At 39.9% G+C, this 18,606-nt stretch overlaps 1 gene segment (V, D, J or C); it reads left to right on the top strand.

Annotated features, from left to right (window-relative positions):
- Nucleotides 1–17,890: 17,890 nt before the first annotated feature.
- On the top strand, nt 17,891–18,383 carry LOC132656389 (T cell receptor alpha variable 9-2-like). The segment is given in 2 exon segments: nt 17,891–17,936; nt 18,049–18,383. Coding segments are annotated over 2 exon segments (381 nt in total).
- The last annotated feature ends 223 nt before the right edge of the window (nt 18,384–18,606 follow it).

Here is an 18,606-nt window from a genome sequence, read left to right as displayed (position 1 = left end):
TATTGCTTTGAGTTTCTCTCTATTCAGTTTGATGTTGGCTATTGTCTTGCTGTCTGTAGCCTTTCTTATGTTTAGGTGTGGGCCTTATATCCCTGATCTCTTCAAGACTTTTATTATGAAGGGGTTTTGGATTTTGTCAAAGGCTTTTTCTGCATCTAATGAGATGATCATGTGATTTTTCAGTTTGTTTATATAGTAGATTATGTTGATGGATTTTTGTATGTTGAACCATCCCTGCATCCCTGGGATGAAGCCTACTTGATCACGGTGGATGATGTATTCTTGAATTTGGTTTGCAAGTATCTTTTTTTAAGTGGAGGTTCTGAAATTTTTTTTAGATTTATTTATTTATTTATTTATTTATTTATTTATTTATTTATTATGTATACAGTGTTTTGCCTGCAGGCTGGAAGGGGGGCCATCAGATCTCATTATAGATGGTTGTAAGCAACCATGTGGTTGCTGGGAATTGAACTCAGGACCTTTGGAGGAGCTGACAGTGCTCTTAACCTCTGAGCCATCTCTCCAGACCACAAGTATCTTTTCATCTTTCCATCAATGTTCATAAGGGAGATTGGTCTGAAATTTTCTTTCTTTGTTGAGTCCCTGTGTGGTTTAGGTATCAGGGTGACTGTGGCTTCACAGAATGAGTTTGGTAATATTCTTTCTGTTTCTATTTTGTGGAATAGTTTGAAGAGAATTGGAATTAGCTCTTCACTGAAAGTTTGGTAGATTCTGTGCTAAAACCATCTGGCCCTGAGCTATTTTTTGGTTGAGAGACTTTTGTTGGCTTTTTTAAATTTATTTCTTTAGGGGTTATAAGGCTGTTTAAGCTGTTTACCTGCTTTTTTATTTAACTTTGGTAGGTGAAATCTATTAAGAAAATTGACCATTTCCTTTGATTTTCCAATTTTGTGCAATACAGGCTTTTGAAGTAAGACCTAATGATTCTTTGGATTTCCTCAGTGTCTGTTGTTATGTCCCCTTTTTCATTTCTGCTTTTGTTAATTTGGGTACTGTAGCTCTGTTTTTCAACAAATTTGGCTAGGGTTTTGTCTATCTTGCTGATTTTTTTTCAAAGAACCAACTCTTGGTTTTGTTGATTCTTTGTATTGCTCTCTTGGTTTCTAATTTATTGATTTCAACTCTGAATTTGATTATTTCCTTCCATCTACACCTCTTGGGTGTGTTTGTTTCTTTTTTGTTAATGCTTTTAGGTGGTCTGTTAAGTTGCTAATATGGGATCTCTTATTAACTTTAGTGCTATGAACTTTCCTCTTAGTGCTGCTTTCATGGTGTCTCATAAGTTTGGGTAAGTTGTGCCCTCATTTTCATTGAAATCTAGGAAGTATTCAATTTGCTTCTTTCTTTTTCTTCACCCAGAGATTCTTGAGCAGGGAGTTGTTCAGTTTCTGTGAGTGTGTAGGTTTTTTTTTTTTTTTTTTTCTGTTGTCATTGAGATCTACCTTTAATTCATGGTGATCTGATAAAGAACAATGGATTAATTCAATTTTCATCAATCAGTTGAGGTTTGCTTTGTGACTGACTATATGGTCAATTTTGAAGAAGCTTCCATGTGGTGCTGAAAATTTGGGTGAAAAATTCTGTAGACATCTATTAGGTCCATTTAATTCATGATGTCTGTTAGCTTCATTATTTCTCTCCTTGGCTTCTGTCTCAATGATTTGTCCATTAGTGAGAGTGGGCTGTTGAAGTCTCACACTATTAATGTGTTGAGATAGATATGTGATATAAGCTTTAATAATGTTTCTTTTATGAATGCAGTGCCCTTGTATTTGGGGGAATAGATATTCAGGATTGTGATTTCCTCTTGGTGGTTTCTTTCTTTGATGAAAATGTAGTGTCCTTCTTCACTTTTGATTAATTTTTGTTGAAAGTCTATTTTATTAGATATTAGGATGGCTACTTCAACTTGCTTCTTAGGTCCATTTGCTTGGAAAACCTTTTTCTAGCCCTGTGTTCTGAGGTTGTGTCTATCTTTGTTTCTGAGGTGTGTTTCTTGAATGCAACAGAATGTTGGGTACTGTTTCCACAACCATTCTGTTTGTCTGTGTCTTTTTATTGCAGAGTTGAGTTCATTGACGTTGATAGTGACCAGTGACTGTTAGTTCCTTTTATTGTGGAGTTGGTGGTGATAGTGTGTTTGTGTGCTTGTTTTCTTTTGGTTTTGCTGTTGTGAAGTTACATCCTTTGTTTTCTTGGGTGTAGTTGACTTCATTTGGGTTGGAGTTTTCCTTCTAGTATCTTCTGTAAGGCTGGGTGGGTGCATAGATGTTGTTTAAATTTAGTTTTGTCATAGAATATCTTGTTTTCTCCATCTATGGTGACTGAAAGTTTTGCTGGGCACAGTAGTGTGGGTTGGCATCGGTGATCTCTTAGTGTTTGCATGACATCTGCCCAAGCTTTTCTAGCTTTCATAGTCTCTGTTGAGAAGTCTAGTGTAATTATGATAGGTCTACATTTATATGTTACTTGGCCTTTTCCCCTTGCCACTTTTAATGTTTTTTCTTGTTGTTTTACTAAAGATCACAGCTCTTTTAGATAATTAACTGGTTCTACACACTTGCTTTCTGTTGCTACTTAGTTCTTCTGGTGTATGTGAAAGATATACCTAGGTATGTATCTGTAGTAGTGGATAGAGAAGGAGATGGACTGATGGTTAATTTAAAAATAGCTTCCTACAAAGTTTTCTGCTTTATATTCATGTTCTGAAGAAATCAAGTGTTAGTATCATTTATGGTGTTATTTTTGAGTGGTTGACAAGTCAATGGCAATAAAATTGTATAAAAAATAAATTTATTCCTTAATATGACAAGCATGTGATAATTTCAAGAGCATCCAGGCTTTTGTAAGAGTGGATATAAGTAACTATTGGCTTGCTGAATATGATTCTCTCTTGTGATAGTCAAATACTCATCGACTTTTCTCATTTGGCCCTCTCTACCACCAGATCTTTTGCTAGAGAAGAAGGTTTATTCTTGCTCCATTTCCCCTACAGTTGCTGGTGATGTCAAGCACAAGTGTGACTTACATTTTACCGCTTTATATACTACTGGTTTTAGAGAAAGGATATTATCAAATGATGCTGGGTTATAGTTGAATTTTCCCAGTAATGTCTAAAGGCATACCTAACAATATCTGGTTTGTAGCACCAGTGAAGGTTTTGTAGAGGTGTATACCTCATTAGTACAGCCACTGCCTAAGTAAATTGCACATATTGGCAAATAAGCTAGTAAAACCAAAATACGGTAAATTAGAGACATATAGTATTCTAAAGTGAGAAAGAACACTGAAAGGAAGAAAAGCAAAGGACTCCAAAGAAGACTTTGACAAACAGTGTCTACTCTCATTGAAAATTCTTACTATGACAATCTTGGATAGGCTGTCTACCCCATGAAAGCCCATGGATTCAAGGATTCAGAGTCAGTTCTCATCTTCTGAGGACTATGTCGATTTTCTAGAGATTAGTTAAGATAAGTTAAACTCTTATCTTTGAGTAACTTTCTGATTACTATCATTTAAGGATGAATGATGTCACACTAGTTGGCAAAAATGCAACCAAGGAGAAATTCCTTATGCTTTGTTTGCTGACCTGGTTGAAAACAGTATCAATGAGGAATTCCACAGGGTTCAATGGTGTCTTTCTCTTGAACTAATTTTATTATTTTATTTTGATTCTTTAGTTTTTACCAAACAAGATGGTGTTATACTATTATTGAGATTTAATTAGACACATACAAGTATCAACAACAAAACCAGTTTTGTAATTTCTTTAATAGAATGGCATATTTTATTACCTTTATAGAACATAGCTGTCTAACATTGTTTTATCTTCTTTCCTTTTTTTATTAATTTTTACGTTTTTAATATTAATCACAGGTTCTTTGTATTCAAGCCATAACTCCCTCTCTCATTCCCTCCCAATACCACCCCCCTCCCTCATCCCTCCTTCCTTCATCTCCTTCCTGTCCCTTTCCAAGTCCACTGCTAGGGGAGGTCCTCCTTTCCTTCCATCTGACCCTAGCTTATCAGATATCTTCAGGACTGGCTGCCATGTTCTCCTCTGTGGCCTAGCATGGCTGTTCCTCCCTTGGGGGAAGGGGGAGGTAAAGGAGCCAGTCCTTGAGTTCATGTCAGAAATAGTTCCTGTTCCCCTTACTAGGGTACCCACTTGGATACTGAGATACTGTGGGCTATATCCAAGCAGGGGTTCTAGGTTATATCCATACATGGTCCTTGGTTGGAGAAACAGTCTCATAGAGGACCCCCATGCTCTAATATATTTTGTCCTTATGGAGCTCCTGTCCTCTCCCGGTCACACTAATTCCCCCTTCTTTCCTAAGATTACCTGCAATCTGCAGAATGTTTGGTTATGAGTGTCAGCATCTGCTTTGATACACTGCTAGGTAGAGTCTTTCAGAGGCCCTCTGTGGTAGGTTCCTGTCGTGTTTCTTGTTTTCTCCTACTTCCTGTATCCATCCCATTTGTCTTTTTAAGTGAGGATTGATCATCTTATCCCGTGTCCTCTTTCTTGTATATCTTCTTTAGGTGCACATATTTTAGTATGTTTATCCTATCTTATAGGTCTATATAAGTGAGTATATACCATGTGTGTCTTTCAGCTTCTGGGATACCTCACTCAGGATGATCTTTTCTAGATCCCACCATTTACCTGCAAATTTCATGATTTCCTTGTTTTTAATTGCTGAGTAGTACTCCATTGTGTAAATGTACCACAATTTCTGTATCCATTCCTCCATTGATGGACATCTGGGTTGTTTCCAGGTTCTGGGTATTATGAATAAAGCTGCTACAAACATGGTTGAGCAAATGTCCTTGTTGTGTACTTGAGCATCTTTTGGATATATGTCTAGGAGTGGTATTGCTGGATCTTGAGGAAGCACTATTCCTAATTGTCTGATTGATTTCCAAAGTGTTGTACAAAGTTCCAAAGTTCCAGTTTGATTTCCAAAGTGGTTGTAAAAGTTGACATTCTCACCAGCAATGGAGGAGGGTTCCCAATTCTCCACATCCTCTCTAGCATGTGTTGTCACTTGAGTTTTTAACCTTTGCCATTCTGATGGCTGGAAGGTGAAATCTCAGGGTTGTTTTGATTTGCATCTCTCTGATGGCTAAGGACGTTGAGCATTTCTTTTGGTGTTTCTCTTCCATTCTATATTCCTCTACAGAGAATTTTCTGTTTAGCTCCATACCCCCTTTTTAATTGGATTGCTTTATTTATTGCTTTTTAATTTCTTTAGTTCTTTGTGTATTCTGGATATCAACACTCTGTCAGATATAGGGTTGCTGAAGATCCTTTCCCATTCTGTAGGCTGTTTTGTTCTGATGCCAATGTCTTTTGCTTTACAGAAGCTTTTCAGTTTTCATGAGGTCCCATTTATTACTTGTTGTTCTTAGAGCCTGTGCTGTTGGTGTTCTTAAAGTAATTTTAAATCACCACCTCATCAACATTCAGATTACACAAAGAAAGAACAGGAAAGACAAATTGTTGGCCTGTTGATGAAGGGACTGCATTTCATGAGTTTGCTAAGTCATTGGAAATTATTGCACTATGTGTTGTGATAAACCTGAATGCGCGGGTTAGCTCTTTCTATTTCTGTTGACTTGATTCCTTCAGGTAGTATACTCAGGAGTGGTGTAGCCGAGCCATACGGTAATCCTCTGTTTAGTTTTTGAGAAAACTTCGTGCTGATTTCTATAGTGGTTGAGCATGTGTGGAACTCAGTGGAACGCATTCCCACTAGAGATGGCCACGGCTTATTTTTCTCACATGTTCCCGCCGACATTGGTTGATTTTTTATTTCCCTGAGGTTATTATGTTAATCCAAATAAGGCGGACCGGGAAAGACAATGTTGAATGCTTTCTCTCATATGAAGAATCTAGATTAGAAAAAAAAGGATGTGAAAGTAAAGGGATGCCATTTGGGAAGACTGGGGAAATGATGGCTATCAGAGGGTAGGCAAGACTGGGTCATAGGGGATAGATCTGATTATGCACTATACACATGCGTGTTGTTATCTGTGCAATGGGCATACATTAAAGAAGTAAAAATACATATGATTTGATGTGCCTGTTGGTGACCAGCTCCTGGCAAGGGAAAGTGACACTTTTATTTTCATTTTTTTATATTAATTAGTTTATTCATTTTGTATCCCAGCTATAGCCCCTTCCTTCATTCCTTCCCAATTCCAACAGAAAGAAGAGTGCAAAGGGAAGGAATGCTTTGCATGACCCATTGAGTTCAAGAACTAACACAGTGATTGGTCATGGCCCTTTGGGATTGAATCTTGAGTCTCAAAAGGCCTCAGCAAGTTTCTATCATTTGCGTTTTATCCCAGCATAATAAAATAACTAACTTCAGCTTTAGCATACACTCCTGGTTTCCACTTTTTCAGAGGACAGCACATAATAGAAAAGTGTAATTTCTGAGGGAAAGTAAGGCACCTCACTGTTCCAGGAAACCTTTCTTCATAACTAGAATGAATGCATTTTGTATAGAGGAAACAAAATGAACCTGAATTTTTGCTATTATGGGTATTGTGAACGAGAATGCTTCTATTCCTGTAGAAAACAAAAATACATGCTATTGTTAACACATACTTATAATTTTTTTTAATTTTATTTTTTTCTTATCAGTTACATTTTATTAACTCTGTATCCCAGCCATGTCCCGCTCCCTCATTCCCTCCCAATCCCACCCTCCCTCCCTCATCTCCACCGTGCCCCTTTCTAAGTCCACTGATGGGGGGGACCTCCTCCCTATTCATCTGATCCTGTTTTATCAGGAATCTTTGGACTGGCTGCAAAGCCCTCCTCTGTGGCCTAACAGGACTGTTTCTCCCTTGGGGGGTGGGGAGGTCAAAGAGTCACTCATTGAGTTCCTGTTAGAAATAGTCCTTGTTCCCCTTACTATGGGAAACCAATTGGTTACTGAGCTATCTCAGGCTACATCTGAGCAGAGGTTCTAGGTTATATCCATACATGGTCTTGGGTTGAATGTCAGTCTCAGAAAAGACCCTGTGCCCAGATATATTTGGTCCTTGTGGAGCTCCTATCCTTTCCCCATCATACTAACTCCCCTTCTTTCATGTGATTCCCTGCACTCTGCTGAAGGTTTGGTCATGAGTCTTTGTATCTGCTTTGAAAACACTGCTAGTTAGAGACTTTCAGATGCCCTCAGTAGACTCCTGTCATACATTGAATGCATATCCCATCTGTCTTTCTAAATGAGGATTGATCATCTTACCTCATGTCCACTCTCTTGATTATCTTTTTTAGGTGTATAGATTTCACTATGTTTATCATATGTTATAGGTCTATATAAGTGAGTATATACCGTGTTTGTCTTTCTCCTTCTGGGATATTTCACTCAGAATGATCCCACCATTTGCCCACAAATTTCATGATTTCCTCCTTTTTGATTGCTGAGTAGTATTACATTGTGTAAAAATACCACAATTTCTGTACCCATTCCTCCATTGATGGACATATAGGTTGTTTCCAGGTTCTGGCTATTACAAATAAAGCTGCTATAAACATGGTTGAGCAAGTATCCCTTTTGTGTACTTGAGCAAAGTTTGGGTATATACCTAGCAGTGGTATGGCTGAGTCTTGAGGAAGCACTATTCCTAATTGTCTTAGAAAGCACCAGATAGATTTCCATAGTGGTTGTACCAGTTTACATTCCCACCAGCAGTGGAGGAGGGTTCCCCTTTCTCCACAACCTCTCCAGCATGTTGCCACTTGAGTTTTTCATCTTGGCCATTCTGATGGGTGTAAGGTGAAATCTCAGGGTCATTTTGATTTGCATTTCCCTGATGGCTAATGAGGTTGAACATTTCTTTAAGTGTTTCTCTGCCATTTGATATTTCTCTGTCGAGAATTCTCTGTTTATTTTTGTTCCCCATTTTTTAATTGGATTACTTGGTTTGCTGCTTTTCAGCTTCTTTAGTTCTTTGTATATAGTGGATATTAGTCCTCTGTCAAATAAAGCGTTAGTGAAGATTCTTTCCCAATCTGTAGGCAGTCATTTTATTTTGATGATGGTGTCCTTTGCTTTACAGAAGCTTTTCAGTTTCATGAGGTCCCATTTATTGATTGTTGTTCTTAGAGCCTGTGCTGTTGGTGTTCTGTTCAGGAAGTTGTCTCCTGTGCCAATGAGTTCTAGGCTGTTCCCCACTTTTTTTTCTAACAGATTTAGAGTATCTGGTTTTATGTTGAGGTCTTTGATCCACTTGGACTTTAGTTTTGTGCAGGGTGATAAATATGGACCTATTTTCATTTTTCTACATGTTGGACCAGTTGGACCAGCACCATTTGTTGAAGATGTTGTCTTTTTTCCATTGAATGGCTTTGGCTGCTTTGTCAAAAATCAAGTATTCATGGGTGTGTGGGTTTATTTCTGGATCTTCTATTCGGTTCCATTGATCCTCCTTTCTGTTTCTATGCCAACACCATGCATTTTTTATTACTATTGCTCTGTAGTACAGCTTGAGATCAGGGATGGAGATGCCTCCAGATTCTCTGTTGTTATACAGGATTGTTTTGGAGATTCTGGCTTTTTTGTGTCTCCATATGAAGCTGAGAATCTTTTTTTTTCAAGGTCCATAAAGAATTGAGTTGGTATTTTGATGGGAATTGCATTGAATCTGTAGATTGCTTTTGGCAGGATGGCCATTTTCATAATGTTTATCCTACCAATCCATGAGCATGGGAGATCTTTCCATCTTCTGATATCTTCTTCAATTTCTTTCTTCAGAGACTTGAAGTTTTTTTCAAACAGATCTTTCACTTGCTTGGTTAGTGTCACCTTAAGGTACTTTATGTTATTAGTAGCTATTGTGAAGGCTGTTGTTTCTGTAATTTCTTTCTCGGCCCTTTTGTCTTTGGTATACAGGAAGGCTTCTGATTTTTTTGAGTTTATTTTGTATCCTGCCACTTTGCTGAAGGTGTTTATCAGCTGGAGGAGTTCTCTGGTTGAATTTTTGGGGTTAGTCATATATACTATCATATCATCTGCGAATAGTGACACTTTGACCTCTTCCTTTCCGATTTGTATCCCCTTGATCTCCTTTAGTTGTCTTATTGCTCTGGCTAGGACTTCAAGTACTATGTTGAAGAGGTATGGAGAGAGTGGGCAGCCTTGTCTTGTCCCTGATTTCAGTGGGATTGCTGTAAGTTTCTCTCCACTGAGTTTGATGTTGGCTACAGGCTTGCTGTATATTGCCTTTACTATGTTTAGATATGTGCCTTGTATCCCTGATCTCTCCAAGACTTTAAACATGAATGGGAGTTGGACTTTGTCAAATACTTTTTCAGCATCTAAGGAGATGATCATGTCGTTTTTCTCCTTCAGTTTGTTTATGTGGTGGATTACTTTGATGGATTTCTGTATGTTGAACCACCCTTGCATGCCTGGGATAAAGCCTACTTGGTCATGGTGGATGATATATTTGATGTATTCTTGGAATCGGTTTGCAAATATTTTATTGAGTATTTTTTCATCAATGTTCATAAGAGATAGGTCTGAAGTTCTCTTTTTTTTGTTGGGTCTTTGTGTGGTTTAGGTATCAGGGTGACTGTCGCTTCATACAATAAGTTTTGTAATGTACCTTCCGTTGCTATTTTGTGGAATAGTTTGAGGAGAATTGGTGTTAGCATTTCTTTGAAGGTCTGGTAGAATTCTGTTCTGAAACCGTCTGGCCCAGGGCTTTTTTGGAGGGGAGACTGTTAATGAATGCTTCAATTTCCTTGGGTGATATAGAGCTACTCAGTCTTTCTACCTGATCTTGACTTAATGTTGGAAGATGGAATCTATCAAGAAAATTGTCCATTTCATTTAGGTTTTCAAATTTTGTGGCATATAGGCTTTTGTAGTATGACCTAATGATTGTTTGAATTTCCTCAGTGTCTGTAGTTATGTCACCCTTTTCATTTCTGATTTTGTTGATATGGATAGATTCTCTCTGCTTTTTAGTTAGTTTGGCTAAGGGTTTGTCTATCTTGTTGATTTTCTCAAAGAACCAGCTTTTTGTTTCATTGATTCTTTGGATAGTTTTATTTGTTTCTAATTGATTGATTTCAGCCCTGAGTTTGATTATTTCTAGCCGTCTGCTCCTCTTGGGTGTATCTGCTTCTTTTTTTTTCTAGGGTTTTCAGTTAGGCCATTAAGTTGTTTGTATGTGATGTTACAAATTTCTTCTTCCAGGCACTTAGTGCCATAAATTTTCCTCTGAGCACTGCTTTCAATGTGTCCCATAAATTTGGGTATGTTGTGCCTTCATTTTCATTGAATTCTAGGAAGTCTATAATTTCTTTCCTTATTTCTTCCTTAACCCAGCTGTCATTGAGTAACAAGTTGTTCAGTTTCCATGTGCGTGTCTCCTTTTTGTTCTTTCTGTTGTTGTTGAGGTCCAGCTTTAGTCCATGGTGGTCAGATAGAGTACAAGGGATTATTTCAATCTTTTTGTATCTGTTGTTTTATGACCAACTATATGGTCTACTTTGGAGAAGGTTCCATGCGGTGCTGAAAAGAATGTATACTCTTTTGAGTTTGGATGAAAAGATCTGTAGACATCTATTAGGTCCATTTGATTTAGGGACTCTGTAAGTATTTTTATTTCCCTATTTGTTTTCTGTCTTATTGATCTGTCCCTTGGTGAGAGTGGAGTGTAGAAGTCTCCCACCATTAAGGTATTAGGATCAATGTGTTCTTTAAGCTTTAATATTGTTTCATTTACGAATATAGGTGCTCTTGTATTTGGGGCATATATATTCAAAATTGTGATGTCCTCTTGGTGGATTTTTCCTTTGATGAGAATATAGTGGCCCTCCTTATCTTTTTTGATTAACTTGGGTTAAAAGTCTATTTTATTAGATATTAGGATGGCTACTCCAGCTTGTTTTCTGGAACCATTTGCTTGAAAATAATTTTTCCAGCCCTTTACTCTGAGGTAGTGTTTATCTTTGTTGCATAGGTGTGTTTCTTGGATGCAACAGAATGTTGGATCCTGTTTTCGCAACCATTCTGTTAGTCTGTGTCTTTTTATTGGGAGTTGAGTCTGATGATGTTGATAGATACTAGTGACCAACAATTGTTACTTACTTTTGATGTGGGGTTGGTGGTGTCACTGAGTTTCATTCCTTGTATTCTTTTGATTTTTTTTTTGTTGTGTAGTTATCTATTTCCTCTGTTTCCATAGATGTAGTTGTTTTCTTTGGTTTGGAGTTTCCCCTCTAGTAACTTCTGTATAGCTGGTTTACTCTGTAGATATTGTTTAAATTTGGTTTTGTCATGGAACATGTTGAATTCTCCATCTATTTTGATTGAAAGTTTTGCTGGGTATAGTAGTCTGGGTTGGAATCTGTGGTCCCTTAAGGACTGTATGATTTCTGTCCAGGCCCTTCTGGCTTTCGTAGTTTCTGTTGAGAAATCTGGTGTGATTCTGATAGGTTACTTGGCCTTTTTTCCTTGCTGCTTTTAGGATTTCTCCTTTGTTCTGTAGGTTCAGTGTTTTGACTATGATGTGACATGAAGAATTTCTTTTCTGGGCTAGTCTACTTGGTGTTCTGTAGGCCTCTTGTATGTTTATGGCCATCTCCTTCTTTAAGTTGGGAAAGTTTTCTTGTATAATTTTCTTGAAAATATTTTCCAGACCTTTGAGCCTGATGTCTTCTTTTTCTCCTACTCCTATTATTCTTAGATTTTGTCTTTTCATGGTGTCCTTGATTTCTTGGATGTTTCGTGTTTGGAACTTTTCTGATTTTATTTTTTCTTTTAGAGATGTGTCAATTTCCACAAGTGTATTTTCGGCTCCTGAGATTCTTTCTTCCATCTCTTGTATTCTGTTGGTGATGCTTACCTTTGTAGTTCCCGATCTTTTCTCTATGTTCTCCAGCTCTTGGTTCTTCTCTATTTGTGTTTTCTATATTGATTCTAATTCTGTTTTCATGTCTTGCACCATTTCCTTCATCTGTTTGAATGTGGAGTCCTGCTTTTCAATGACAGCTTCTATATTTTTGTCTGTTTCCTCTCTATGTATCACTAATTGGGCCTCTACTTCTTTGGTTATAATTGTCTGTATTTCTATGAGAGCTTTGATTATTTCTTCTTTATTTGCCTTCATTTGTGTACATTTCTTTGAGAGCTTTGTGCATTTCTTCTTTGTTTGCCTCAATTTTCGTGGTCATTTCTCTGAGAGCTCGATTTGTTCCCTCTTGGTTTGTCTCAATTTCTTTGGCTATTTCTCTGAGGGCTGTTCATTTCATCTTTATGGGCCTCTAATAGCTGGAGAAACATAGTTTTGAGGTCATTTTCTTGTATATCTAGTGAATTGAAGTGTCCATTGTTTTGTGGGGTTGCTGGTGAGGTCATTATGTCCTGATTTTTGCTGGGAGTGTTCTTATGTCTGCCTCTAGCCATCTGGTTATTTATAACCCTCACTGTTTGTTCCTCGAGTTTGTAGTTTGGGCTGTGATCGTCTCTTTCTGTTTTCTGGACTGTTTTTTCAGGATGATGAGAGAGGTTCACTGGTTTGGGAGTATGTGTTGTGGTTTCAGTTTTGCCTAAGTAAGGTATGTGACGCTGGTGCTATTTGCATGTGCTTTTACCAGGCGCAGTGTGCATGCAAGGATTCTTTGACTATTGCAGTGGCCTGCAGGCCACTATTATGCAGTTCTGTCTGAGATCCAGGGATTGTTTCCCTGGATTACATTGGTGGACCCACAAGGCAGAGGCTTCAACGTTGGGGTTGCTATCCCAAGAATCCCTATGATGCCCACACTAGGGTTGTCGGTGGCAGGGATCTCATCTAGTTGCTTCTGTGGAGAGGCACTGGGTCTGGGGCAAACTCTCCCTAGAAGGCTCACTCACCCTCTTGCAGGACCAGTTGGAATGTATAGGGGTTCCCCTTGCTCTCTACTCTCTGATTTGGTCCTGCTGAGGAGAGTGCACGGGTAGGCTAACAGTCAGCTCTGTGACACTGTGGCCGCAGGACTCAGTGTCCACCTTTCCTGTGTGCTGCCTCTCTGTTCTTTCCCTCTGCCAGGAGGGGTTAGGTTGACTGGTTCCGGGGTAGCACGGAAAAGAGTTAGGTTGAGTGTTCTCAATCTCAGATCCAGGGCCCAGATCTCTCTGCCAGAAGCAGCCTGGCAGAAGAACCTATGTTTGCTGATCCCGAGAGAGTACCAGGTAGGGTTGAGTGTCCTCATCCAGAGCTTGAGTTTCTCTGCTAGGGCCACTGGGTGAGCTGGAGAGGGGGTGCTGTGTCCTGTGGCAGGCTGCCTCTCTGTCCTTCCCCTCTGACCTTCCCCTCTGCTAGGGCAAGATTATGGCGATGCTCTCAGGAGATCAGGAGAGTGCCAGAAGGGGTTGAGACTTTTCAGTCCGATCCTGTGCCTGGGTTTCTCTGCCAAGGGTCGGGGGGGAGGGGCGCCGTTGTTAGACCTCATTGTGCTGGACCCAGGAAAATCTCAGGGCGTGTTGAATGACCACAGTCCCAGATCCCAAGCTGAAGTTTGTTTGCTAGGAGCAGCCGGCAGCACTGGGGTCCCAGCACTGTGAAGCCGCTGTGCGCCTCTTTATCCTTCTGCTCTGCCATGGCAGGGTTATGCTGGCATTTGGAGGAATGCCTGAAAGGATGGGTTTTTTCAGCCCCGATCTCGGGTTGGGGTACAGACAATGTGGTCTGTGGCAGATTCTGCTGGACGGCTCCTGCCTCCTCCCAAGAGGGAGTAAGGATTTTGAGCTGGGCGCACACCTGCTCAGTTGTCATGGTGGAAGGTACCCGTGGTCAGCGAGACCTTCCAGGGAAAGACTGAGTGACCTGTGATCAGTCTCGCAACTTTCCTTCCCCGTGGGGTTTTCGACTGGGACTCCCAGTTTCTGGCACCCTTGTGCCCACCAATCAGCCTGGGAAAGTGATCAGGACATGCAGGCTTAGGGCTCCAGCCCGGAGACCCAAAGCCCGCGTTACCCAGGATCTCTTCCGGGTTATGGCTGTGCGGCCCGAGAGTGGACCCGACCGATTCCCACGCCGTGGGAGCCTCCCCTCACCTGGGAAAAAAGATCGCTGTAGTTTTAGGGCCCAGAGTTCAGTCTCCTGGTCAGAGAGAGTTGTCCTGCTTCTCAGACACAGTGTTCTCGTGGTGCCACCATCTTGCCCCCCCCCACATACTTATAATTTAAACAGCGAATGCAATTTTATAAATTTACTGTGGAAATATTTGAATGATCCTATTGGTCTGAGTTCTTGTTAAAACACCAATCTTTCAATTTTTAATGAGATTTTTGTCATTTCAAAAAAAGACAGAACAGTATCTCCTGCTACTCTAGAAAACACTCCCCACAATTAAGTTACAGTCATTATACCCATGCCATGATGAGCTGGATTTTATCAAGTGCTCATTGGACATCATCTCAGTCCAGCAGACTACATTTCTAGCTTTAATCACATCTTTTCTTTATTGATGAAACAAATCAGTCTTTTGCCATGTTTCTTTACAACACTGAAATACATGTTAGATGCCAGTGTTTTCACAATTAAGATGGACTAATAATCCTACCCATGCATTCACAGTTTTTTTGTTTTATTTTGTTTTAAGTTATCTATTCTAAAATGTGAGTCAGAAAAACATGTTTAATTTACAGTGATCATCCACTCAAGCACTGCCCTAATTTCAATAATGTCTCCTATGTTGTAGATAGAATTCTTTTTTTCATAATTCTACTTTGAATAGTATTAATATTTAAAAGAATCCATTCATTCATTGCCCTTTGAGCCACAATGTGGTTGCTGGGAATTGAACTCAGGACCTCGGGAAGAGAAGCCAGTGCTCTTAATCTCTGAGCCATCTCTCCAGCCATCATTGCCCATTGACAATAGCGATGTATGTGATACACATCTTCAAGAAGGTTAGAAAATACCACTGTCATTATAATACATGAAAGTTTTAGACATCAAAGTGTTTATCCTATCATTACATATTTTTGTAATTTGATGTACCCAAGAGGGAGTCATTACATTAGCAGCATGGATTAATTTTGCTTTATATTGAGTATTTTATAATGGAGTAAAGAGTATTTGTTGTCATTACCTATATCAATGTCCAGCATGCCAAAATAACCCTCTGGGAGCATTAGTGGCTTTCACACCCTGGTAGTAACCATCTACTTCCTAATTGAACTTACGATCTGCTGAAGAGGAGGGACACCATCCCTGGTACTGGAAACCTAGGTACCTACTCAGAGTGATAGTTCCATGTGAATTATTTTCCAGAGAGACCCCATCGGTCTCCACACAATATGTGATACTTTTTTTGAGTCTTGGTTATGTAACATATCTAACTAATAAGGTTGTATTTTGTTGTCCTTCCTGCTGAGGGTCCAGCCTGTGGGTGAGGGCAGAGCAGTTCAGGCCTAGTGGGGTGAGTGGTGCAGAGTCACCATAAGAATACTGGGAGTTGGTAAGAGAAAACTGAGGGCAAGCCGCTGCAGACTCCTTTATTCTGAAACAGACAGCAGGTTATATGGCTTTGTAGGACTAATCAGGTTCCTCCACACCATCTCTGAGCCAGCCAATGGATGTTCATCTCTTGGCAGATGCTCCAGCGTCAGGTCACATACTTTCTGTCAAACTACTTCTATAGTCACGTCTGTGGGAGCTGCCCCAGGCTGTGAGCCCTAATGGCCCTTTGCCGGGAATGCCCACAGTATTGCTGAAGAGACCACATGCTATGATGTAACATACAGAGAAATCAAATCAGAACTCACCTAGAGTATTCTCCTTTAGTTAGGGGAGATACCTCGTCATTGGAGTTACTCTCTGTGGATCCTGTGTGCTAAATGACCAACCTAATAAGCAAGGTGTGTCCATTGGTACAATAGTGATGTAATTGTTTTTAGGTGCATCCAACTAATTTCTTGTTGAATTTGAGACTTGCTCTTTAGAGGAGGAATCCATTATGTCAACCTATACTAAAGCCTATAGATATAAAATTATAAAATTCCAAACAAGGACCATTGATGGAGACAACCTAGTACCCCTGCACCGATGTAGCCCATTGCAGTTCAGTGTTCAAGTGTGTTCCATAGTAATGGGACTTTCTCTGACATCAACTGATTGGCCTGCTCTTTGAACACCTCCCCTTGGGGGGGGGGAGCGGGCAGCCTTACCAGGCCACAGAGGAAGACAATGCAGCCATTCCTGATGAGACCTAACAAACTAGGATCAGAAGGAAGGGGAAGAGGACCTCCCTTATCAGTGGACTGGGGGAGGGGCATGCATGCAGAGGGTGGAGGAACTGAAGGATTAGGACAGGAGGAAGGAGGGATACAAAGTGAATAAAGTATAATTAATAAAGAATTTAAAAAAAAAGAAGAGAGAGGAAGGGTGGGATTGGGAGGGGAAAAACGGAGGGGGCTAAAGGTGGGATACAAATATTAGAATAAACTCTAATTAATAAAAAAGGAAACAGGAAAGAAAATGTTTTAATAGGTGATTCCCATCTCGTATAGAACTGCAGCATGAGGAGCACGTTCTGAAGCAACTGCAGGTGTTGCTAATGAGGAAAACCCAGAAGGGCTCGATATTCATTATCTTGAACTATAAGAGACAAAGGTTCTGAGCCACAGGCTGTCGCTTAAGGATTACATTTGTAACTTCAAAACAACAAGAATTAAAAAAAAAAAAAAAGATGTGTACAAAGGTGAGAGAGAACGGTTTTGTGAGAAGACCAATTCTGTCAATGGGGAGAAATTACTAAGACCAAATTAAATGATAGAAGGAGCTTCCACAGACACACAGCAGCCATGAAAGCCAGACTCATGAGTAGAAAGTTTGAACTTGAAGGAAAACGCTTTTCTGAAGACACATGTGAGCTGGCTGCTTGGGATGCCGTCTGCAGTTCCTTAAGAAAGAGCCACAAATGTCTCGCCAATCCCAAATGATAGTCAGCTTCGTGTTTCCTAACAACAGCCACCACTGGTCACAACAACATTTACAGAAAAGAGCTAAGAACAAGGTCATAGCCTGCATTTGATGCAGTGTGGTATAACACATGTGTTATAACAATTGTGCCAGTCTCAACTGCTTCCTTTATTGTGGTTGTTCTGTGCAACTAGTTGTGATTACACATTCTTAGGGTCAATTTATAATAACTTAAATTTATAAAATGTTTGTAAAATTTTAAAACTTTTTAATTTTACTTTAGGTGCATGAGTGTTTTTCCTGCACTTGTGTTTTTCTTCCGTGTGTGCCTGGTGCCAACAGTGGTCAGAAGAGAGAGTTAGTTCCCCTAGAGCTGGAGTTACAGTTGTTGTGAACCAGTGTGTTCTGAGAATCCAACCTGGGTTCTCTGCAAGTGCACCAAGTGCTCTGTAGTGCTGAGCTATGACTCCAGGCCTGCATAATATCTTTCTACAAGTTTGGATCAGTGAAAGTAAATTGAAAAAACCTCCTTTTTACCGTTTAGTTTATCATTTGGTAAAGACCAGAACAGAAAGCCCATCAGTTGTTGTACTATAACATGTACTCTACTTTCATGTGAGGTATAATCCTAAGAATGATGACAGTCAATATGTTAATGGCCACTTTGTATCATCTTTACATTGTCAAGAGCCTCTTGAAGTTTGACATGTGCCCTACAATCGATGTTGAAGGTGAGAGTACATTTCTGACTCTTGGAAGATTGCAAAAGACCCTGTTTTAATCTCTGTCCACCAGGGGGTGGAGTTTCTTAACACAAAATCATCAACTGTATGAGTGATAAGCTTTGCAGGTTCAACTTTTGATGTCATTTCATCATTTCTTTGTGTGAAGAGTCAAGAACAGTAGCTGGGTGTCCCTGAAGATGAATGCTTCTCCAGCTTTAGTGACTGTGATGCTGCTCGTGCTTGGTAAGTTAAGTGACTTAAGATTTGCAATCTTTCCCTTATGATATCAGAAAAATACTTAATCGTCTAGGAGGTTTGTTGTTAATATAACACAGATATCCTGTTCTTCCTCCAGGGAGGATCCATGGAAACTCAGTGACCCAGAAACAAGGTCAAGTGACCCTCTCAGAAGACAGCATTCTATTTATAAACTGCACTTATTCATCCACAGGGTACCCAACTCTTTTTTGGTATGTTCAGTATTCTGGAGAAAGCCCTGAGCTCCTTTTGAAAGTTACAACAGCTGGTGAGAAGGGAAGCAGCAGAGGGTTTGAAGCCACATATGATAGAGGAACCACCTCCTTCCACTTGCAGAAAGCCTCGGTGCAGGAGTCAGACTCGGCTGTGTACTACTGTGCTCTGGGTGACACAGTGGCAGACACTGCAGGGGGAGCTGAGCACAAACCCTGAGAAACAAAAGAAGCCTGACTTCTGATCATCTGCCTTTTAGGTCACCCTGTTTCCACACAGTCTACGTTGTGTGCCCCAACCTTTCTCTGGTTGATGAACATTGTACACATGGTCAGAGCAGAACAAGAGGGAGATGTTATCACAGCTGGATTTTCATCAAGGATATCAGTTGTTCCTCATGAAGGGTCACATTGATTTCCCAGGAACGCTATGGATACTGTGA

This window comes from Meriones unguiculatus, chromosome 9 (assembly GCF_030254825.1).
Source record: "Meriones unguiculatus strain TT.TT164.6M chromosome 9, Bangor_MerUng_6.1, whole genome shotgun sequence".
Taxonomy (NCBI): domain Eukaryota; kingdom Metazoa; phylum Chordata; class Mammalia; order Rodentia; family Muridae; genus Meriones; species Meriones unguiculatus.
Note: the sequence above shows the minus strand (reverse complement) of the source record. Positions and strands in the feature narration are given on the sequence as shown.